This window comes from Sus scrofa, chromosome 13, assembly GCF_054392235.1.
Source record: "Sus scrofa isolate SSC_HxYL_T2T_F1_AM1 chromosome 13, Sscrofa_HxYL_maternal_Yorkshire_Landrace_v2.0, whole genome shotgun sequence".
Classification (NCBI taxonomy): domain Eukaryota; kingdom Metazoa; phylum Chordata; class Mammalia; order Artiodactyla; family Suidae; genus Sus; species Sus scrofa.
Genome location: NC_139395.1, coordinates 97967391 through 97992573, shown reverse-complemented (window position 1 = coordinate 97992573; position 25183 = coordinate 97967391). Strand labels below are relative to the sequence as shown.

Here is a 25183-nt window from a genome sequence, read left to right as displayed (position 1 = left end):
TAGATTCTTTTTAAAAAGTTACCACTTTAAAAGTATTTGTGATTTTACTTGAAAGACACTTTTACTTTCTATCTTCATTGTAATAATATTATATATATATATAGCAACAGGAAAAAATAGATTGTTAGCAGAAGATTCTAAACTTAAAATTTTTTAAAAAGACTATTTCCATAATTCTGCCTTTTTCCTATTAGTAGCTATACTTATTATGTTTTTGTCGTTATCAATAATAAATAACTCATCTTTGTACCTTTTCTATCATCTTTATATCTTCTCAGCATTTAATCTGAATTTACATTTAATCCTCACAACAACATTGTAAGGAAGGCAAGACAGATGCTAATATTTCCCTTTTATAGATGAGAAAACAAGCTCAAATAAGTTAAATGACTCATTGAGGTAAGGTAAATAATAATGGTGCTGTTGGAGCAGGAATCCTCTGAGCAATCTTCTGTTGATAGTCACATTCTGAATATGATACCCTATATATTTAGATGAATTTATTTGGTGAAATAAATTTAAAATAAATACACTAGAATTTAAATACCTACTTTTAAAATGTCATCTGTAAGTCTTTAATTACTCGATTTTTTCTTTTTTAATAATGTAGTGTCTTCTGTGGATTATGAAGACTATCAGAGTGTAACTCGTTTTCTAGACCTCATACCTCAGGATACTCTGGCAGTAGCTTCCTTTCGCTCCAAAGCATATACACGAGCTGTGATGCACTTTGAATCATTTATTACAGAAAAGAAGCAAAATATTCAAGAGCATCTTGGATTTTTACAGGTTTGAAATTAATATAGTAAAGTTAACGATGTTTAATACTGCCAGTCTTTTATGTTTATATTATTCATTTTATTGAGTGTTTATTAGATGCTGTGCCAGGCACTAGACATTTGTAAGCACTTTAGAGGGTTACAGATTAGTGGGGAGAGAGAAACATCAATTTGGTGAAAGTGCGGTCTTGTAGTTATGCCCTTTGGGAGGACACTTAACTCAAAACTCTGTGTGAGGGGGATGAGAGATGGAAGTGGGTGAGCAAGGGTCAGTAAGAGCTCCTTGGAAATGATGTGTAGGCTGGGTCTTAAAGAATAAAGGTAGAGGAGTTCCCGTGGTGGCGCAGTGGTTAACGAATCCAACTAGGAACCATGAGCCATGAGGTTGCGGGTTCGGTCCCTGCCCTTGCTCAGTGGGTTAACGATCCGGCGTTGCCATGAGCTGTGGTGTAGGTTGCAGATGCGGCTCGGATCCCGCATTGCTGTGGTCTGGAGTAGGCCGGCAGCTACAGCTCCGATTTGACCCCTAGCCTGGGAACCTCCATATGCCGCGGGAGCGGCCCAAGAAATAGCAAAAAAAAAAAAAGACAAAAAAAAAAAAAAAAAAAGGTAGAAAGATAAAAGAAGGAAGCAAGACATTCTAAGCAGAGGCATCCCTATGGAGTTGGGGAAGACTGTGGTGTATGCTACAATGTCAGTTTTGGAATAGCAGAGGAAAGATAGAGATTTGGACAAAGGAAAGATAAATCAGAAGAGGATCTTTTAAGTTGCCCAAGAACAGTTTATTTAAGTGGAATAGAACATCTCAAAATAAGTTTGCAATTTTACTGTGAGTCTGCCTTGAAACACTTATTGAAGCTTTGAGAAAAAATTCTTATGTGCTCTTTTCACATAAACAGGTGGTTTTATAGTTTTATTTCTGGTTGTGTTTTTTCCCTTATTTGATTGTTTTTTAATGATTGAACAAAGAAATTGTATGCCGCTATGCATGAACCAGATGGAGTGGCTGGAGTAAGTGCAATTCGAAAGGCAGAACCATCTCTAAAAGAACAGATCCTGGAACATGAAAGCATCGGCCTACTGAGGGATGCCACTGCTTGTTATGACAGGGCTATTCAGTTAGAACCAGACCAGGTAAGAAATAAATGAAAGGCAATATAACAAAGAGAGTTCTGAACTAGGAACTCTGGAAACCTTAATTTCGATACTGTTTCTACCAGCATCACAGTGTGTCTGGAAAATATTTAACTATCTCTGAACTTGAGTTTCCTGATTTAAAAAATTAGAGTTGTGTGAGGAGTTCCCATCATGTCTCAGAAGTAATGAACCTGACTAATATCCATAGGAACGCAGGTTCTATCTCTGGCCTCGGCCAGTGGGTTAAGGATCTGGTGTTCCTGTGACCTGTGGTGTAGGTTGCAAATGTGGTTCAGATCTGATGTTGCTGTGGCTGTGGCGTAGGCCAGCAGCTATGGCTCTGATTCAATCCATAGTCTGGTAACTTCCATATGCTGCAGGTGTGGCCCTAAAAAGCAAAAAAAAAAAAAAAAAAAGGCAAAAACAAATTAGAGTCATGCTAGATGATCTCAAAGAGCCTTTCAACAACAAATTTCTATGCTCTCACAAATCTTTCTATGCCCTCACTTTCCCAAATGAAGGAAATTTATTATGGAGTGAGTCTTTATTAAACTGTAAGTTCAAATACTTTAAAATTGATATAATTTTAGTTTGCTATTATAAGTATAAAACTTGCATCAATTTTTATTTATTTATTTCTGTCTTTTCTCTTTTTAGGGCTGCACATGAGGCATATGGAGGTTCCCAGGCCAGGGGTCAAATTGGAGCTGTAGCCACCAGCCTATGCCACAGCCACAGGAATGCCAGATCCAAGCCGTGTCTGTGACCTACACCACAGCTCACGGCAACGCCGGATCCTTAACCCACTGAGCGAGGCCAGGGACCGAACCCGCAACCTCATGGTTCCTAGTTAGATTTGTTAACCACTGTGCCACAACGGGAACTCCAACTTGCATCAGTTTTTAATAATAGTGATTCTCTACATTCTTAGAAACTTTTTCACATTACACATGTCCCCTGTCACCATCTGTGAATCTCTAAAATGATCCCTTAAAATCACTGAGCTACAATTACTAAGGGGGGCACATTGTGTATATATATATATATATATATATCAATCACATGTTTGTTGGATCAGGAAAGGGATTTAGAATCATTGTTTATAATCTTAGCTTAGATGCTCTAATCTTGGGGTATTTTTATTTTTTTTGGTCATTATTGTCATATTCATTTTCTCAGATGTTCAGTGTATGAGGCCTTGATTTTTCACAATCTTATTTTCAATTTTAAAGAATATTACATAGTCAGTCCTATTTAACTTTTTAGTTACTGAATCCCCAAATCTATATTTATAATATTATGATCTTTGAGTTTTAATTTTTATGTGAGAAAAAAATAAGACAAATAATCTTTAAACAAAATATTAAAGAGTACTAGTTATTTTTTTTTCTCCCCAGTTTTATTGAGATAATAACATATATCATTGTGTTAGCCTAAGATGTATAACATAACGATTTGATATGTGCATATACTCTTTTTTTTTTTTTTTGGCCTTTCCTAGGGCCGCTCCTGCAGCATATGGAGGTTCCCAGGCTAGGGGTCCAATTGGAGCTGTATCTGCCGGCCTACAACAGAGCCATAGCAACTCGGGATCCAACCCGGGTCTGCGATCTACACCCCAGATCACAGCAATGACAGACCCTTAACCCACTGAGCAAGGCCAGGGATTGAACCCACAACCTCATGGTTCCTAGTCAGATTTGTTAACCACTGAGCCACAATGGGAACTTCTGATGTATGCGTATACTCTGAAATGATCACCATAATAGATTTAGTGAACATCTATCATCTTACATAATTACAAATTTTTATCTTATGTTGACAATTTTTTTTTTTGTCTTTCCACTGTAGGCAGGGGAATTTTTTTTTTTTTTTTTTTTTTTTTTTTTTTTTTTTTTTTTTTAGGGGCTAGGTATCTGTGGCCTTATTTTTTTTTAATTTAATGAAGTTTTTTATATTTATATTTATAGCTGTATAATGATCATCACAACCCAGTTTTACAGTATTTCCATCCCAAACCCCCAGTTTACCCCTCTCCCCTGCCAAGTTACTTTTATGTTTGATCTGAGCCACAAATTAGACTGAATCTAGAAAAAATAATAAATTCAGTCTAAGATTTGTGAGGTTATTTGCATTTAAAAAAATATTCAGATGTGCTTAAGACACTTGTAAGAGGGCTCTGCTGTGTGGCCAAGCAAGTCAGTTGCTAAACCAAGATGGGTGGATGGAATCGTGAGGTAAATAGTATTTTTTTAATGAGTATCAGTTAAACTGTTTTTGATTCCTAAGATGTATTTGAAGTAACAAATGCTATTTTAAATACTTTCAAATTTCTAGATCATTCATTATCATGGCGTAGTGAAGTCCATGTTAGGTCTTGGTCAGCTGTCCACTGTAATCACTCAGGTGAATGGAGTGCATGCTAACAGGTAATATTTTTTAAAAGAATTTTTTTGTTATTGTTTCAGAATGGGAAATTTTTAATTAATTGGGTGAAGTAATGTTAACCAGTAATAAATCTTTTTTATGTTGTCATGGCATTGGACATAAGCCCCCCCACAAATATTTTCCTCCCATTTTCTATAAGTTAATCTAGCACTTAACAGCTTATTTTCTGTCCAAAGAGTCATCCTTGAATTAAATTTGTTTTACAACAGGAATCTTCCAGATCTCATTTACTAATGGTGAGGGTATCTAAGCTCTGCCTACATTTAATCAACACCAGTTATTTTCTGTATTGGGGAGGGGGAAACTTTGTGACTGAAAGAAGGAATGCCCCTGTAGACTGTGTGGGTTGATTCTCTCCTAAAGTAAAATAAATGTAAAAAAATAGTGATGATAAAAATGAAGGCAACCTTTCTTTCCTAAAGAAAATAGGTTTCTTATAGCAAACCAAATGATACCAGAAAAAGTGTTTTTGTGTGGCAAAAATAAGACCTCATAGTTCTTATAATTTGGACAGTAACTTAGGGGAGTTAATTCTGCTCTTGAAGCTGCCTTGTTCTGAGAACTGAAGGCCTTATATATTTACCAGACCCCATCTGACTTCTCTGTGCAGTGAGATCTGGTCAAAAGGCCTAAAGTTTTGATATTTTGGCATCTGGTGATGAGCTTGTAAAAGTTACTCAAAGTTGGACTTTTTTTTTTTTTTTTTTAGGGCCCGCGCCTGTGGCATATGGAGGTTCCCGGGCTAGGGGTCGAATCAGAGCTGTAGCTCCTGGTCTACACCACAGCCACAGCAAAACGGGATCCTAGCTAAATCTGTGACCTACACTCCAGCTCATGGCAACGCTGGATCCTTAACCCACTGAGCAAGGCCAGAGATCTAACCACAACCTCATGGTTCCTAGTCAGATTCATTTCTGCTGTGCCATAATGGGAACTCCTTTTTTGTTTTTGTTTTTGTCTTAAATTTAACTCAGAATTCTAAGTTATTAGAATTGCTTATTACCTATGAATGTATAGTTGACTCTTTCCTCCCCACTCTTTGTTTCAAGTTAAGCATGCAGCTAATCTTACAACTGCTCTTTGTAATTATCAGGGGATTAATTCTGCTCTAAAATATGGCAGAATTTCTGAAGAAATGGCATTTTTAGATGGGTCAGAAGTAATTATTGAAAAAACGTTTTGGGGGACTGGAGAGATTAAAATTTAGGAAGTTTTAGGTTGAGATAATTATCTGTATCTAATTACAAAGTACAATATAATACAATAAATAAAACAATAAATAAATACAAGAAATAGAGTATCTAAACAAATGAAAAAATCTCTAAATGCCACTTTAAACTTAAATAAGTTTAGTTGCTATGGCTTTCTTTTAATAGGTCTGAATGGACAGATGAGTTAAACACATACAGAGTGGAAGCAGCTTGGAAATTGTCACAGTGGGATTTGGTGGAGAACTATTTGGCAACAGGTAAAATGACTTTTTAAAATATAGGCAGTTTATAAAACAGAAACTCACAGACTTCAAAAGCATTCTTGGAGTTCCCGTCGTGGCGCAGTGGTTAACGAATCCGACTAGGAACCATGAGGTTGCAGGTTCGATCCCTGGCCTTGCTCAGTAGGTTAAAGATCCAGCGTTGCCATGAGCTGTGGTGTAGGTCACAGACGTGGCCAGATCCCGCGTTGTTGTGGCTCTGGCATAGGCCAATGGCTACAGCTCCGATTAGACCCCTAGCCTGGGAACCTCCATATGCCGCAGGACGCGGCTCTAGAAAAGGCAAAAAGACCAAAAAAAAAAAAAAAAGCACTCTTATGGTTACTATAGAAGAAACCATGGGAGGGAGGGAGGAATTGGGAGGATGGAAGTAAGATGTACACTTTACTTTATAAAGTTAATGATTAACAAGAACCTGCTATATAGCTCAGGGAAATATACTCAATAATTTGTAATAATCTATGTGGGGAAAAAGAATGGAGATATGTATCTCTAATTTACTTTGCTGTCACCTAAAACTAATACAACATTGTAAGTTACTGTACTCCAATAAAATTTTTTAAGAAATTAATTGAGAAAAAAAACCATCTAGAATACTGACAATAACTTAAATTTACTGTCAGTATTCTAGCTCTTGCATAGAGTGGCAAATGTTTATTAGATTATTAAATAAAAATAAAGACAAAAATATAGGCAGTTTTATTTTATTTTATTTTTGTCTTTTTGCCTTTTCTAGGGCTGCTCCTGTGGCATATGGTGGTTCCCAGGCTAGGGGTCTAATCGGAGCTGTAGCCGCCGGCCTACACTAGAGCCACAGCAACACGGGATCCAAGCCGAGTCTGCAACCTGCACCACAGCTCACCGCAAGGCCGGATCCTTAATCCACTAAGCAAGGCCAGGGGTCGAACCTGCAACCTCATGGTTCCTAGTCGGATTTGTTAACCATTGCGCCACTACGGGAACTCCTAGGCAGTTTTAATATGCCATAAATATTCAAACTTAAGTAGCCAAAGTTCCTAATTAATCTCTCAGTTTGTTTTATGATTGCCTTGTTTAGTTCAAAGTAGAATGAAACCATCTGTTCAGGATTTCTGTCAACCATTTTATCAAATAAAATAAAGCTTGTTTTGGGACCCAGCTATCATGGCATTCCTTGACTCTTCATTTGTTTTTCAGATGGGAAATCTACAACATGGAGTGTCAGACTGGGACAGCTTTTATTATCAGCCAAAAAAAGAGATATCCCAGCTTTTTATGATACATTGAAACTAGTGAGAGCAGAACAAATTGTGCCTCTTTCAGCTGCAAGCTTTGAAAGAGGCTCTTACCAAAGAGGCTATGAATATATTGTGAGGTATTTTGATTTTCTGTTTTTATATTCCTGGTCTATACATACCACATGACAGGCTTGGAATTTTGTGCTTTTAAATAACTGGTAGTATGTTTGGTGTCATGCATAGCTACACAAAATGTCTCTTTCATTTTTTTTTTTTAACCTTATCACCCTGTCTGTAATTTTTAAAAATGTTCTAACATCTTTTTAATTAGGAAGACAATTATGAGCCTTATAAAAAATAGGAAAAATATCTTATGTTTGCCTGTTTTAATGTCATGGTTTATTTTCTATGTAACCTAAATAATCTAGACATCAGGCACATTGGTGCTCAGTGCTTTCAGTCTTCTCAGAAATGCATTTGAAATTTCCCAGTGCCCCCCTCAAATGTAGGCATTATGTTACTCAAAGGGAATATTAACTTTTAGAGGTAAGAAAGAAAATGATGGAAAAACATTTTAGGTCTGTTAACTTAACCTGAATAAAATAAGAGGATATAGGTTGTAACTGAACTATAGTAAATTAAAAAGTAAGCTTCCTTCTTTCTTTCCTTCTTTCTTTATTTATTTCTTGTTAGAAAAACTTACTATATTTTGTATCAGCCCCTTTAGTAGCAGTTTAATGAAACCAGAAATTGGACCACTGAGATTATTTCAGTTCTGTAGCTACTCAAATGCATGCTTGAATACTGAGTCATAGACACTGACTATTAAAAAAGCTAGGAATGGATTAGCAATGAGATCCTGCTGTGTAGCACTAGTCACTTATGATGGAGACTGATAATGTGAGAAAAAAGAATTATACATATATGTGTAATTGGGTCACCATGCTATACAGTAGAAAATTGACAGAACACTGTAAACCAGCTATAATGATAAAAAATAAACCATTATATTAAAAATAAATAAATAAATAAGCTAGTGTGAATGTATCACAAGTGTTTCTATCAGCCTCAGGGGAAAAAAACAGTAAGGACTGGATTTATTTCATAGTTTTTACTGGCATTTACTATGCCAGGCCCTCTTAATAGCACTAGCAATATATACAGATACTTGTGTTGATTTATAAAATGAATCCATATTTTATCATTATGTAGGTGATAAAGTCTGGCTTCCATACATTTGAATTTAGTTTTATATACCCATTTTCTAATTTAATTAGAGGAATCTGAGGATCAGGGCAAAGCACTAAATATTTAAATCAAGTAAATTGGAAAAGATATAAATGTTCATGTTTATATACCAAGAATATATATTGATTAAAGTCCAATAAAACCTGCACATTCCAGATTCTTTATGGTTAGTTTAAAGTATATGCTTTATATGTGAGATTAATGTGATTGAATATGATAGTATATTAACATGGGTTCTGTCTGTCTTCAGATTGCACATGTTGTGTGAGTTGGAACATAGCATCAAACCACTTTTTCACCAGTCCCCAGGTGACAGTTCTCAGGAAGATTCTCTAAATTGGGTAGCTCGACTGGAAATGACCCAGAATTCTTACAGGGCAAAGGAACCCATACTGGCTCTCCGGAGAGCTTTATTAAGCCTCAACAAAAGGTTTTTCACACTTTTTTTTTCATATCAGTTGTTATGAATTTAGTGTTATATTTGCATATTATTTGGGAGTATTTATTTTTCCTAATTTTCTCTTTGAATCTGTATCAAAGATTCTTCTCTTGTCAGTTGTCAAGACGACATATACTATACAGTTGAAATGAACCTAAAACTTAAGAATTACTTTTAGGAGTTCCTGTTGTGGCTTATCAGTAAAGAACCAGACTAGTATACATAGTATACCAGTATACTAGGATGCGGTTCGATCCCTGGCCCCTCTCAGTGGGTTAAGGATCCTGCATTGCTGTGAGCTGTAGTGTAGGTTGCAGACGCAGCACAGATCTGGCATTGCTGTGGCTCTGGTGTAGGCCAGCAGCTCTAGCTCCAGTTTGACCCCTAGCTTGGGAACTTCCATATGCCGCGAGTGTGGCCCTAAAAAGACAACAACAACAAAGAGTTCCTTTTATATGTAATGTATCATTTTTAATATTAAAATCATATCTGGAAATACAGATATAAGTCAATAATAAGGTCATCATAGACTTATAATTGATAAAAGATTAACAAATTAATTATAGATTTGTAACAAATTAATCATAGACTCGTAATTGATAAAAAAATTAATGAAATTAATCTTCTGAATCTGTTGGAAAGATACAGAGAGATATGTTGGGGTGAGATTTTAATTAAGTTGTTGAATACACTTAAAAATGCTCTCCTCCCTGTTTTGTCACATTCCTTTAGGCCAGATTACAATGAAATGGTTGGAGAATGCTGGCTACAGAGTGCCAGAGTAGCTCGAAAAGCTGGTCACCACCAGACAGCCTACAATGCTCTCCTTAATGCTGGAGAATCACGACTCGCTGAACTGTATGTGGAAAGAGCAAAGTGGCTGTGGTCCAAGGTAATGGCCAAGGGAATGTCATCGTATGTGTTTTCTGTTGTAGATTAGGTGCTTCTTAGAAAGGCCTGATGGAGATGATCCCTAATCTAAATTCAGAACCTTCTTTCTCTGTCACCTTTCTTCCACATTTATCTACCATAATCTGGGAAAAAACTTCCTTCTATCTTGAAGTCCCCAAATATCTTTCCATTTTAAGACTGAAAGTGCAGTTCTTTCAGTTTTCATATATCTTCCATTTTTTTCCCTGAGAAAAAGGACTTTGTTTTTACCTTCTGCATGTATATATGACTGCATGTAATGGGCACTTAAAATATTTAAGTGAACCTAACACTGTCCGTACATTCTTGGCAGATAATAAGTTTGTGTGGACTTACCAGAATTACTTTCAAGATTCACTTCTAATCGAGATGTCAAGGAGGGTTTAGCTTCAGAACAGAAGTCCCTAGGAATACTCAGATTAAACCTGCAGTTAAGAGAGGGGGGCTTTTTAAATATCTGAACTGTTTGAAAAGCTTTGCCCCAGATTTAAATGGTTATTAGTTACATATCTCTTCATGCTGGTGAGTCTATAATTAGTATTAGGCATAGTGTGCTCTGAAATTGACAGTTAACACTGTAGTTAGTGCCATCTGTGATGGCACTTAATTTTATAGTGGCTAAAAAAGGACGGGGGAGGTGATGTTTTCTGGATGAAGGTGACATGATATTTTAGCCTGCATTAGTCATTATGTCATTTTCAGAGCTAGTGCTAGTCTACATATGTATGTATTGTTATACCTTAAACTCTATGTACTTTAAAATAAATTCGTCATGTAAAATTTTCCTCCCAAATGGCCAATTTTTCTAAGTAGGACTCTATCACCTTCTCTCCTCTATGACACTAATCTGGGCATCTTCTTGAACTTCTTTCTCTCTCTTCCTCACTTTCCACATCCAATTGGAGATTAAATCTACCTTAGAAATATTTTTGTTCTCTCCTTACTTATCTTTGTTGCTTTCATTCATATCCTTAGCAAAACTTTTCTGCTTCTGGCAATATTAACAGCCTTTTTTGGAGTTCTCACCATTTCTTGGTGTTCATCACTGCAATCTGTCATCTTTCTAAAATGCACACTGAATCATATTGCTCTCTTGGTTGAAATTCTTCAAAGTATTCCTTATGGCTTTAGGATTAAGTCAGAACTCTAGAAAGTACGCAAGATCCTTTCTCATTGAGTCTCAGCCTTCCCCTTTAGCTTTATTTGTCACTGTCTCACAAACCCCTTTAGTCTTCAACTAAAACGACTTGCCTTTCCCCCAATTAAAATTAGTATTCCTTCTACCAAGAATGTCCTTTACTGAATTCTTTGCCAAGAAAATTTCTGCTCATTCTCTAAGACCTAATTTAGATTTTCCTCATTTGATTACCTTTCCTGACTGCTGCTCAGCTCCATTTTCTTTATATCTATAGGTAGATATAAGGGACTGCCTTCTCTTTCCTCCATAATCTCCTATGTATTCTTCCGTTAACAGCGCTCAGCTCATTGTGCTGTTGTTTTATAGTTTATTACCTCACTTGACTATAAACTTTATTAAGCCAGAGGTTTTGACATATTTGTGTTTGATTATCCCTAAGCATCTACACGTATCTTCAGTTCCCTGAACTCTGACTATAGAAATTGACTGAGTGAATGAATGAATGAATGAATGAATATAGGAGTTCTCCGTGAACTAAGGCAACAATTCCTTTTTAGGATTTTACTTTCATAGGAGGAAAATGAGAGATAAATGTGAAATTACAAATAGATATATACATAATATACCTAATGAACTTTAAATTCTGACATTTTGTTTATTTTCCAGAAAATAAAAATTCGTTCTTAAATTAAAAGGTTTGTTGTTGCCTTTTTTCTTCCAGGGTGATGTTCACCAGGCACTAATTGTTCTTCAAAAGGGTGTTGAACTATGTTTTCCTGAAAATAAAACCCCAACAGAGAGTAAGAACATGTTAATCCATGGTCGGGCGATGCTACTAGTGGGCCGTTTTATGGAAGAAACAGCGAACTTTGAAAGCAATGCAGTTATGAAAAAATATAAAGTAAGTATATGTATAATGCAGTTTCAGTTGGAAACTCACATTTTTTTGTTGTTTTTGAAAATAGATAAAAATGATTTTTTTTTTAATTTATTTTTTTGTCTTTTTGCCTTTTCTAGGGCCACTCCCGAGGCATATGGAGGTTCCCAGGCAAGGGGTTGAATCAGAGCTATAGCCGCTGGCCTGCGCCAGAGCCACAGCAACGCAGGTTCCGAGCTGCATCTGCAACCTACACCACAGCTCATGGCAATGCTGGATCCTTAACCCACTGAGCAAGGCCAGGGATCGAACCCGAAACCTCATGGTTCCTAGTCAGATTTGTTAACCACTGAGCCATGACGGGAACTCCCGAAAATAGATAAAATGATTTTAAAGTGTCCATATGGAAAAACACATGCATGGAAATAGCCAGGAAACTTTTTTGACTTTTTTTTTTTTTTTCTTTTTTTTTTCTTCTTTAGGGCCACACCCACAGCATCTGGAAGTTCCCAGGCTAGGAGTTGAATCAGAGCTTCAGCTGCCAGCCTACACCACAGTCACAGCAACGTGGGATCCTTAGCCCACTGAGCGAGGCCAGGGATTGAACCTGCATCTTCATGGGTCCTAGTTGGGTTCATTAACCACTGAACCACAAAAGGAATTGCAATGTATAAACAAATTATAACATATCACATATTGGAATCCTGTATATATAGCGATGAAAACCAACAAACCCAAGTTACATGCAGCAACTTAGACTGATCTCACAAACTTAATTTGAATGAAAAAAAAAAACAGTGCATGTAATGGGATTCCATATATATAAAGTTCAAAAAATGAACAAAACAAAATTATTATATCATTGAAATGGAGGTAGTAGTTGTTTTAGTCCTTTTGAGCCGTTTGCTCTAACAAACATACCATATGCTGGGTAGTTAAACAACATTTCTTTCTCACAGTTCTGGGGGCTGTGAAGTTCAGCATTAAGGTGCCAGCAGATTCAGTGTCTAATGAGGGCCTGCTTCCTAGTGCAGAAACAGCCAATTCTCCTTATAACCTCACACAGCATAAGAGGCAAGGCAGGTCTCTGGGGCCTCTTATAAGGACACTAATCCCTTTCATGAGGGTTCCATACTCATAACCTAATCACCTCCCAAGATCATACCTTTAAATACTACCACATTGGGATTAGGCTTTCAGCATATGAATTTGGGATGGGAGGGTGGGGAACACACAAGCATTTCATCTATTTGTGGGGGTGGGGAAAGAGGAGAATACTGTTTGGGAGGGTGAATGGGAGTGTTTCTGGAGTTCTTGTTTAGGTGTGATCACTTTGTGATAATTGATCAAGCTTTACATACAAGACTTATTTATCTTTCTGTATGTAAATTTTTGTTTGTTCGTTTGTTTTGTCTTTTCTAGGGCCGACTGGCGGCATATGGAGGTTCTCAGGCTAGGGAGTCCAAGTGGAGCTGTAGCCGCTGGCCTACACCACAGCCATAGCAACTCAGGATCCCAGCCACATCTGTGACCGACACCATAGCTCATGGCAATGCTAGACCCTTAACCCACTGAGTGAGGCCAGGGATCGAACCCACAACTTCATGGTTCCTACTCAGGTTCATTAACCACTGCGCCTTGACGGGAACTCCTGTATGTAAATTTTATTTTCCAAAATAAATTTTTAAACCTTAAAAGGAAGGTTTACACCTAGGAAGGAAGGAGGGAGGGAGGAAGAAAGGAAATGAAGAAAGATAAAAAGATGAAGAGGTGCCTTTGTGGTTCGAAGGTAATGAACCCGACTAGTATCTATGAGGACATGGGTTTTTTCCCCTGACCGCACTCAGCAGGTTCAGGATCCAGTGTTGCTGTGAGCTGTGGTGTAGGTCACAGATGCAGCACAGATGCCACATTGCTGTGGCTGTGGCCAACAGCTGCAGCTCCAGTTTGACCCCTAGACTGGGAACTTCCAAATGCTTCAGGTGGGGGAGGGATTAAAACGATGATAAAACCAGATTGAAACATATTTTTAGAAGAACTCCTAATTAGTATTTTTCTTTGTTGCCTTTGCTTCTCCATGACTAGATGGGAGAAGCACACTGGGAGCCTTCTCCCTATAACTGGTTTTAGGCACATGAATCCAGCACCTGTTCTGTACATCTCTCCACAAGCAGGTTTGTATTGTAAGGTTTTAGGATTAGACTCGGAGGAAACTTAAGATCTCGTCTAGTCTAAACCATGTTCTGAAAATTGCTTGAATTGAGAGTAGTACTTTTTTTTTTTATTTTCACTCCACTATTCTATGTATTTTTCATCACATTTCAGATATTATCATTTAAAAATTAATAAACCACACAAATATTAGAGCAGAGATAGGGAGAGGAAATGACAAAAGAGACTGACTAAGAGTGTCCAGGATGGTAGGAGAAAGCCTGAAAGATTTTAGCCTCACAGAAGCAAAGGAAAGAAAGTTTCAAAGAGTAAATGGCATGGATGACACAAACAGATGCTTAGAGACCTCAGTTGAGATCAGAATTGGAAAGTATCTCTATTTAAGCTGCTGCTGTAGTGGAATGGTGCAGACTGAAGCCAAAAAGAAATAATTTGGGGAATAAATGTTAGATGGAGATTTCTGTTTAGAAGCCTGATTATGAAGGAGTTGAGAGAGAGGGCAATAGTTTATGAAAGATCTTAGAGAAAAATAAGATTTTTCTTGAACCATATTTATAGGATATCTAAATCCTATCTTCTTCAGAGATTTGATATTAATTCCTTTGAGTTTTTTAAAAACAATAAAAATACGCATATACATACATACATAAACTACTTTAATCCATCTGCAAATTATTTCGATGTACAAAGTGGTATTATGAGTGGAGTTTTTTCCCCTATGTAGCTAATTATCATATGTTGGTCAGTGGGCAACACACCAGAACCCACCAGCTCTCCTGAGAAAACCTCTGTAAGAAAGTAACTATTCCTGGAGTTCCCACTGTGGCGCAGTGGTTAACGAATCCTACTAAGAACCATGAGGTTGCGGGTTCGGTCCCTGGCCTTGCTCTGTGGGTTAAAGGATCTGGCGTTCCCGTGAGCTGTGGTGTAGGTTGCAGATGCGGCTCGGATCCCACGTTGCTGTGGCTCTGGCGTAGGCTGGTGGCTACAGCTCTGGTTGGACCCCTAGCCTGGGAACCTCCATATGCCGCAGGAGCGGCCCAAGAAATGGCAAAAAAGACCAAAAAAAAAAAAAAAAAGTAACTATTCCTTATTCACACCAGAGTTAGCCTGCCTTTGACTTAGTTCTGCCTAAAGGTGCATCTCATACTTTTGATCTATAATTATCTATTCGTACTTTACTTCCCAGCATAGTGGGAGTTTTCTAAGGTGAGTTTTCTGTGTTTTTTTATTTATTTATTTATTTTTTGGTCATGCCCATGGCATGCGGAAGTTCCAAGGCCAGAGATCAAACCCACGCCATAACAGCGACATGAGCCACTGCAGTGACAATGCTGGATCTTTAAGCCACTGAGCCATATGGGAACTCCATATGTGTTCTGTTTTATTTTATTTTATTTTATCTTTTATTTTTGGCCATGGTGTAGAGCAGCTTGAGGTGGAATCTTGTTTGCCAGACCAGGGGTTGAACCTGGGCCACAGTGGTAAAAGTGCTGAGTCCTAACAGCTAAACTACTAGGGAACTCCCTTTGTGTTCTCATTTACAGGATGTGACCTTGTTTCTGCCAGAGTGGGAGGATGGTCATTTCTACCTTGCCAAGTACTATGACAAATTGATGCCCATGGTCACAGACAACAAAATGGAAAAGCAGGGTGATCTCATTCGATATATAGTCCTTCACTTTGGAAGGTAAGGATGAGAACTGCATGTTTGCTGATTAAATATATCAGGGCGACTTGATTTGAACTATTACCACAGATCTTGGCATATGCAGGATATTTTCTGCTTTACCACTAATTCAGACTATCACGTTAGATGAGATGTAAATTTTTTCTTTATACAATTTCTTCCTTTCCCTTTAAAAAATAATTATTTTAATGGAATAAGTAATATATGTGTAAGTTTTTTTAAAATTCAATAGCACCAAGAATATACAATGAAAATTAAAGGTCCTTCCCACTCTAGACCCTCATCTCCTGAATCTCTTTCCCTAGAATTCCAGAAGACTCTAAATCTAATGTATTTAATGTTTGTATTTAATTGCCAATGGAATGTTTCATTCTAATCCATTCTGCTAAGTAGTATATATGAAAATTTTTTCAGAATTCCTGCTATGGCGCAGTGGATTAAGACTCCAGCTGCAGCAGCTTAGGTCACTGTGGAGGCACGGGTTCAAAACCCAGCCCAGCGCAGTGGGTTAAAGGACCTGGTCACAACTACAGTCTGATTCAATCCCTGGCCAGGTAACATCCATGTACCATGGGTGTGGCCATTAAAAAAAAAAAAGATTAATTAATTTTAAAAATGGTTTAACATTAGACTTGTAGAAAGAGCTTATCTCTTAAACTAGGTAACAGGTAAAATGTAACTTAATGTCATATATTAGTGTATTATAGACAAGTAGTGTATTGTTTCATGCCTATTGTTTATATTATTATAAATTATTAATTTGTAGGAAGTAATAACTTCAAATTGAAGTTTTGTGGCAACTCTTCATTAAGCAGTTTATCAGTGCCATTTTTCTAATAGCATTGATTCACCAGGTCTCTATGTACTCAAATTTTCATAATTCTTTCAATATTTCAAACTTTCTCGTGAGTCTTTTTATCATGTACTGTTGCTTTCCATTGAAAGGTAACTTACTTCAGAACAATGTCTATTTCAAGTTGCCTATTACTAGGTATTTTGACTTCTCAGTTCTGTATTTTCAGAATTAAAGCAATATTTGTTCATCAGTGGTGTTAGGATTGCAAGATTTGGCCAAGCCTTTCTTCCCAAAATGGAATTCAAGTTTTTGTTACATCCAAATCTAACTTTATTTATTAATGATTATTAATGGCTTGTTACTGAGAAAGAATTCATGGCATATTGGCATTTTGAAATGGAAGCATAACCAGAGGACAGTTACTAAGTGCATTTTTTCTTTACTAAAATGAGTAATACCTTTCATTTTCTCTTTAGTTTTAGTTTTAGTTTATTATGTGAATTGGTATACAGAATTTAATATATTTCTTCTAAAACAAGGAGTTATTTAGTCCTTGATGTGCATAAAGCTATTAGGTTTAGTGTGAGGTTTTTAAAACTATAGTTTAATAAAGTAAGGCTATTTTAAAATGTATTTTAACCATAGTAATTAAAACATTTGGACACTTAAAGGAGTAAAGTGAGCTACTGATACTTATCCCTGCGTGATTAAATTACCACGTTATTACTAATTAAGCATTAGTTTTTGCCCTCAAGGAGCTGCAGTCCAACTGGATAGAGAAACCTTAGCACACAAGATATTTAAATAATGGTACATAGTAGAATGTGATCAGATACAAATAAATAGTATACGTATTAGAAATAGCCTTTTTTTTTCTTTTGATATTAAAAAGACACCAAAAATGAATCAAACAAGTCCAAGAGTCATGGATTTGGGACAAATCTGAAGTTAAAACTAAAGCCACTGGCTTCATAATATCAAAAATATTTTAACTTCTTTGCACTGCATTGCCACAGAAGTCTTGTAGTCTTCATGAAGAAAGTAGGATTTAAAAAGTAATTAAATTCAAGATGGAAAGGACATTACAGATGTATCTCATTTTATTGACCTTCACAGGTACTGTGTTTTTTAAAAATTGAAGTTTTGTGGTAGTTCTGCTTTAAGCAAGTCTATCAGTCTCATTTTTCTAATAGCAGGTCTCTGTGTACTCACATTTTTGTAATTCTTGCTATATTTAAAACTTTCTCATTATTATTTTATTTGTTATGGTCATCTGTGATCAGTGATCTCTGACGTTAACTATTGTAATTGTTTTGGGGCACCATGAACTGCGCCCATATAAGACAGTGAACTTAACTCCATGAATGCTGTTATGTCCTGACTGCCTCACCAACTGCCCGTTCCACTATCTCTTTCTCTCTCCTTGGGCCTCTGAATCCCATGAGACAACAATATTGAAATTAGGCCAGTTAACCCTACAATGGCCTCTAAGTGGTCAAGTGAAAAGAAGAGCAAAACACTTAGTTTAAATCAGAAGCTGGGGATGATTAATCTTAGTGAGGATGTCATGTCAAAAGGTGAGATAGGCCAAAGCTAGGCCTCTTGTGCCAAACAGCCAAGTTATGAATGCAACGGAAAAGTTCTTGAAGGAAATTAAAAGTGCTGTTCCAGCGAACTCATGAATGATAAAGGAAACAGCCTTATTGCTGATATGAAGCAAGTTTTAGTGGTCTACAGAGGTTAAACCAGACACCACATTCTGTTAAGGCAAAGCCTAATCTGGAGCAGGGCCCTAACTCTCAATTCAGGAAGGCTGAAATAGGTAAGGAAGCTACAGAAGAAAAGTTTGAAGGTCCAAGTTTGGTTCATGAGGTTTAGGGAAAGAAGCTGTCTCCATAACTGAAAAGTACAAGGTGAAGCAGCAAGTGCTGATTTAGAAGCTGCAGCAAGTTATCCAGAAGATCTAGCTAAGATCATTAATGGGTGGCTATAGGAGTTCCTGCTGTGGCACAGTTGGTTAATGATTGGCTTATCTCTGTGGAGGCATTGGTTTGATACCGAGCCCAACACAGTAAATTAAGGATCCAGCATTGCTGCAGCTCTAGCGTAGGTCACAGATGTGGCTCGGATTCCATTCCTTGCCCTGGAACTTCGGTATGCTGTGGGCATGGCCGAAAAAAAGGAAAAAAAAAAAAAAAAAAAAAAAAAAAAAGGTGAAGGTGGCTACACTAAACAACAGATTTTCAGTATAAAGAAAACATTATAGGAAGAAGATCCGTCTAGAACTTTCATAGCTAGAGAAGAAAAGTCAATGCCTGACTTCAAAGGGGAGGCTGACTCTCTTACTAGGGGCTAATGCAGCTGGTGACTCTAAGTTGAAACTAATGCTCACTTACTATTCTGAAAATCCTAGAGTCTTAAGAATTGTGCTAAATCTGTTCTGCCTATGCTCTATAAATGGAACCATATCTGTTTACAGCATGTTTTACTGCACATTTAAGCCCAAGGTTGAGAATTTCTATTCAGAAACAAAAATTCCTTTGAAAATGTGAGTGCTCATTGACAATGCACCTGGTTAACCCAAGAGCTCTGATAGAGATACCTAATGAGATTAATGTTGCTTTCATGCCTGCTAACACAACATCCATTCTGCAATCCATGAATCAAGCAGTAATTTCAACATTCAAGTTTTATTATTTAAGAAATATACTTCATGATTGGGGTGATATTAGCATTATGGCATAGTGAAAAGCTACCTTTTGTCTCACCCCTTCAATCTACAACCGGTAAAACATCCACAGTACAACAAAGGTACTTCTGCTCAACACCCAGGACAGTGGAGAATCCATATCTGTACATCTAAAGGTGGGTGAACTGGAACACACAGAGGAGGTAAAAGCAAGGGAGCAGCAGAGGTGGGCTTGCAAACCTAGCCCTCTGGCCACATCAGCTGCATCTTTAACTGCAGAGAACCAGATAGTAGCAGGGGAAGAGGTACATATGATTCTGGCCTCCTGTCACAGTAGCTCCTGTAGCCATGGGTAACTGGGAGGCAGTGAAAGTAGGGCCTGAGACCCTGTCCTTCCAGCTCCTAAGGTCCGCTTGACACCCAGCCCACTGTAGCAGAGTTCATGAACCTTATAAGACATGGCAGAGGCACCTGCAATTCATAGGATTGTGGACCAGATGGCAGAGCCTACCACTCAGGTGTGCCAGGCAGTGATACCAGTGACAGTGGGAGAAGGAAGGCACCAAAAGTGACAAGGAGGGCAGGGAGTTACACCTCTAACAAGGAGGTAGAGGGTGGAAAGGGTAGACTCAAATAGAACCAGAGGCACTGCAGGTAAAAAAAAAGCAACCAAAAAACCCCCCAAACCTATGCTATAGTGCCACCTACTGGAAAACAAAAGAAAGGCTTCTAATCTCTAACCTGTCCCTACTACAAATATGCCTGCAGAGGAACAACTCTTCTAGCACCATGAAGAATCAAGTAACACTGTACGTGAAAAGCAAATGATGATTCTCCAGAAAGCTAACATAAAGTCGAAGAATATTGCAATCTGGTAGAGAATTTCATATAGCTGTCAATGGAAAGACTCAGCTACACAAAAACTCGGAAAGGCAGCTCAGTGGGCTCAGGAATAAAATTAATGAACAGAAGGATTACTTACCTAAGAGACTGAAACTCTGAAAAAGAACTAAACAGAAATTCTGGAGTTGAAGAACTCAATAAATAAAATGAAGAATGCATTTAAAAGCACTGGAAATAGAGAAGACTGTATGGAAGAGAGTATTAGCAAACTTGAACATAGACATCTAGAAATGGTGCAAGTAGGACAGGAAAGAGAAGATATTTTAAAAATGATGAAATTCTGTGAGCATTATCCAACTCTTTTAGGCAGGGCAACATTTTGGTCATGGGTATCCCAGAAGAGAAGAGAGGGAGAAAGGAGCAAAGAGTTTATTTAAAGAAATAATAGCTGAGAACTTCCCAAACCCATAGAAGAAACTGGATATACAAGTCCATGAAACCAAGAGAACACCTAATTATCCCAGTGCAAAAAAAGACCTTCTCCAAGACAGATTGTACTAAAATTGTCAAAAGTCAATGACAAAGAATTTTATAGGCAGCCAAGGGAAAGGGAATGGTGGTGTAACCCTTTGTGGGTTACAGAAGAACCTCATCAGATCTCTCAGCAGAAACTCTACAGACTAGGAGTGACATTCTCAAAATACTGAAAGGTAAAAATTATTCCTCAAGAATGCTCTCTTCACTTCCCTGGTGGCTTAGCAGGTTTAGGATCCAGCATTGTCACAGCAGTGGCTCAGCTTGCTGATGTGACACAGATTCGATCCCTGGCCACAGAACTTTTGTATGCTGCAAACATGCCCTGCACCCTCCCCCCCCACCCCCCAAAAAAAGAGGAAGAAGAAGAAAGAATACCCTATCTAGCAAAGTTATCCTTCAGAAATGGAGGCAAAATAAAGACTCCGAGACAAAAGCTGAGAGTTTACCAACACTAAACCTGCCTTACAAGAAGTGTTGAAATGAGCTTTTTCCACCAGAAACAAAATGGCAGAAGTTCACAAAACATTGAGTAAGGTGATAAATAGACAGAATAAGAAAATTGCTATCATTTATTACATACAGGTTTTTTTTTTTTTTCCCTTTTTTGGCCACACCCACAGCATATGGAAGTCCCTGGACCAGGGATCAAATCCAAACCAGAACTTCGACCTACACCACAGCTGCAGCAACACTGGATCCTTAGCCCATTGCACTGAGCTCTGAACTGGCGCCTCCACAGAGACAAGCCGTTTCATTAACCTACTGCACCACAGCGAGAACTCCCACAAAATGTGCAAAGTCAGTAGAAGGAAGAAAAAAAGTTGAAAAAATAACTATACCTACTTCAGTTCAGTAACATACAACATAAAAAGGAAAAACTTGAGACAACAAAAATACAAAAGAGGAAAAGGATGGAGCCTACATAGGTAAATGAAGATAAGATCCTATCAAGAAGAAAAGTACTATCTTATCTATGAGAGGTTTCATACAAACCCCATGGTAACCACAAAATATAAATCTAGAGTAGAGCCATGAAACATAGAAAAAGGAAAAATAGAAAACCTCCAAACCAAAATGGTAGAGAGAAATAAAAAGGGAAAAAACAATGGAGAATATAGAGCAACCAGAAAACAAAAGCTAAAATAGCAGCCCTAAGTCCTCATCTATCACTAACCACCAAAAACGGAAATGGATTGAAATCACCAATCACAAGACACAGAGTGGTTGGATGGATTAAAAATCAAAATCCAATAATATGCTGCCTCCAGGAGCTCAGCTCTGATGACAAACACAAGCTCAAAGTGAAGGAATGGATGATGATACTCCATGCAAATGGAAATTGATAGCGACACAGTAATAGTAGGGTACTTTAGGGAGTTCCTTTGTGACATAGCTTGATAAGGATCCATCACTGTCATTGCAGTGATTTGGGTTGCTGCTGTGGTTCGTGTTTGATCCCTGGTTCTGGAACTTCCAATTGCCATGGGTGCAGCAAAAAAAAAAAAAAAAAAAAAAAAAAGAGGACTTTAATACCCCACTTGCATCAATGGATAGATCATCTAGAGAGGAAGTCAACAAGGAAACGGCAGAACCAGATGGACTTGATAGATCTATATAGACCATTACATTCCAAATGTAGCAGAAGGCATATTTTTCTCAAACGAACATGGAACTTTTTCAAGAACAAACCATATGTTGAGCCACAGAACAATCCTTAGTAAACTTATGAAGATTAAAATCATCTTTCCCAATCACAATGGTATAAAACTAGAAATCAGCTACAAGAAGGTGGAGACTGAACAACATGCTACTGAATAACTGCTGGGTCAACAAAGAAATCAAAGAATTTTAAAAATTACCTGGAGACAAATCAAAATGAAAATATAACATACCAGAGATCTATGGGATGCAACAAAAGCAGTATACTAAAATGAAAGTTTATAGCAATACAGACCTATCTCAAAGAACAAGAAAAATACCAAATAAACAATCTACCCTTACACTTAAAGGAACTGGAAAAAGAAAAAAATGCACAAAGTTAGTAGAACGAAGGAAATAATAAGGATTAGAGTGGAAATAAATGAAATAGAGACTAAAAAGACAGTAGTAAAGAATTAATGAAAATAAGATCTGGTTCTTTGAAGAGAGAAACAAAATTGCCAAACCCTTTTCTAGGCTCACCAAGAAAAAAGAAGGCTCTGATCAATAAAATCAGAAATAAAAGAGAAATATCAATAGATACCACAAAAATACAAAAGCTTATAAGAGAATATTAGGAACAGTTATGTGGCAGCAAAGTGTACAACCTAGAAGAAATGGACAAATTCTTAGAACCATACAACCTTCCAAGACTGAATCATGAAAAAATAGAAGGACTAGTCAGCTTCAAAGGTGCATTCTACCAAACATGCAAAGAAGATTTAATATTATCCTTCTCAAACTCTTCCAAAAAACTGAAGAGGAAGGAAAGCTTCCTCACTCATTTTTTGAGGCCAACATCAGCTTGATGCCAAAACTAGGAAGAGACAACACACACAAAAATTACTGACCGATACCTCTAATGAACATAGACACTAAAATCCTTAATAAAACATTAGTAAACCAGACCTCGGTCTCATACCACACACACAAATCAACTCAAAATGGATTGAAGACTTGAATGTAAGACTGGAAACCACAAAACTCCTCTAAGAAAACGTAGGCAGTATGCTCTTTGGCATCCATCTTAGTAATGTATCTCTAGATAGGACTCCTCAGGCAAAAGAAACCAAAGCAAAAATAAACAAATATCACTATATCAAATTAAAAACTTTCTGCACAGCAAAGGAAACTAACAACAAAATGAAAAGACAACCTACCAAATGGAAGAAGATATTTGAGAATGATCTATCCAATGAGGGGTTAATATCCAGAACATGTAAAGAATTCATACAACTCCACAACAAAAAAACAACCTGATTAAAAATTGGGCAAAGGAGGAGTTCCTATTGTGGCATAGTGGAAAAGAATCCAACTAGTATCCAGGAAGACATGGGTTCGATCCCTGGTCTCACTCAGTGGTTTAAGGATCCGGCATTGCCATGAGCTGTGGTGTAGGTTGCAGACTTGGCTTGGATCCTGTGTTGCTGTGGCTCTGGTGTAGGCTGGCAGCTGTAGCTCTGATTGAACCCCTAGCCTAGGAACCTCTATATGCCGCAGGTGCAGCTCTAAAAAAATAATAATAAAAGGGCAAAGTAGCTGAATAGACATTTTTCCAAAGACGATATTCATATGGCCAACAGGCACATGAAAACATGTTCAGCATCATTAATTATTAGGGAAATTTAAAACAGAACCACGGTGAGTTATCATCTTACTCCTGGTACAATGCCAGTTATCAAAAAGACAAGAAATAACAAGAGTTGGAGGATATAGAGAATAGAGAACTATCATGCACTATTGGTAGGAATAAATTGGAAAACTATATGGAGATTCCTCAAAATATTAAGAATAGAACTACCATATGATCCAGCTATTCCACTTCTGGGATATTTATCCAAAGAATATGGAAATACTTATTTGAAAAGATATGTGCACCTCTGTGTTCATTACAGTGTTATTACAATAGTCAAAATATGGTAAAAAACCAAAGTGCCCCATCAACAGATGAACAGACAGAGAATCATGGTGTATATAAATATATAATAGAATACTATTCAGCCTTTAAAACAGTGAAATCCTGCCATTTTTGACAACATGGATGGACTTTGAGGATTTTATGCTAAGTGAAGTAAGTCAGAAAGACAAATACTGTATGATTTCATTCATAGGTGAAATATAAAAAAAATAAATACAGACAAAACCCATAACAAATGAACAAAACAAACCAAATAAAAACAAACACACAATTGCAGAGTAGTGTTTGCAGAGGGGAAGGGGCATGTGGAGAGTGAAATGGGTAAAGGGGATCAACCATATGGTGAAGGATGGGAACTAAATTTTTGGTGGGTGCATGCTTCAAGGTACATAGAAGTAGAAATGTAATGTGTACCTGAAACATATAATGTTATAAACCATTTTTACCTAAAAAACATAAATAATAAAAATACTTTTTTTTTGCAAAGAAATACATTTCGAATTGCAATAGCTGCCATAGTGATTCATCTGAAAGATCTGAGCAAAATAAACTGAAAATCTTCTGTGAAGGATTCTCCATTCTTGATGCCATTAAGAACATTTGTGATTCATGGGAAGATGTCAAAATAAAAACATTAACAGGAGTTTGGAAGAAGTTGATTCTAGTCCCCACAAATGACTTTGAGAGGTTCAAGACGACTGTTCAGGAAGTAACTGCAGATGTGAAAGTAGCCTAGAAAACTAGAATTAGGAGTGAAATCTGAAGTTAATTAATATTACCTCATGATAAAAGCATAATAAAATGGATGAGGAGCTTCTTCTTATGGATGAGCAAAGAAAGTGATTTTTTGAGATGGAATCTACTCCTGGTAAAGATGCTGTGAAGATTGTTGAACTGACAATAAAGGATTTAGAATATTACATAAATTTAGTTGATAAAGCAGTGGCAGAGTTTGAGAAAATTGACTCCAGTTTTGAAAAGAAAGATTTACTGTGGGTACAAATGCATGAAACAGCATTCCATGGTACAGAGAAATGGTTCATGAAAGGAAGTATCAGTTGATGTGGCAAACTTCATTGTTGTCTTATTTTAAGAAATTGCCACAGCCACCCCAGTCTTTAGCAGCTACCAGCCT

The 25183-nt window shown here is 37.2% G+C and overlaps 1 protein-coding gene across 3 annotated transcripts in view; it reads left to right on the top strand.

The window, feature by feature from the left end:
• ATR (ATR serine/threonine kinase) overlaps positions 1–25183 on the top strand; it is a 114574-nt gene that overhangs the window by 69042 nt on the left and 20349 nt on the right. For all 3 annotated transcript variants that reach the window (XR_014824068.1, XM_084989926.1, XM_084989927.1), the window contains exons 28-36: positions 611–789; positions 1749–1913; positions 4254–4345; positions 5741–5832; positions 7033–7210; positions 8572–8751; positions 9493–9652; positions 11550–11729; positions 15425–15567. Coding sequence is in view for 2 of the 3 variants with exons in the window: in XM_084989926.1 (XP_084846052.1) it covers positions 611–789; positions 1749–1913; positions 4254–4345; positions 5741–5832; positions 7033–7210; positions 8572–8751; positions 9493–9652; positions 11550–11729; positions 15425–15567 (1369 nt within the window). In the remaining variant the exon portion in view is untranslated. The remainder of the gene's footprint in view (positions 1–610; positions 790–1748; positions 1914–4253; positions 4346–5740; positions 5833–7032; positions 7211–8571; positions 8752–9492; positions 9653–11549; positions 11730–15424; positions 15568–25183) is intronic.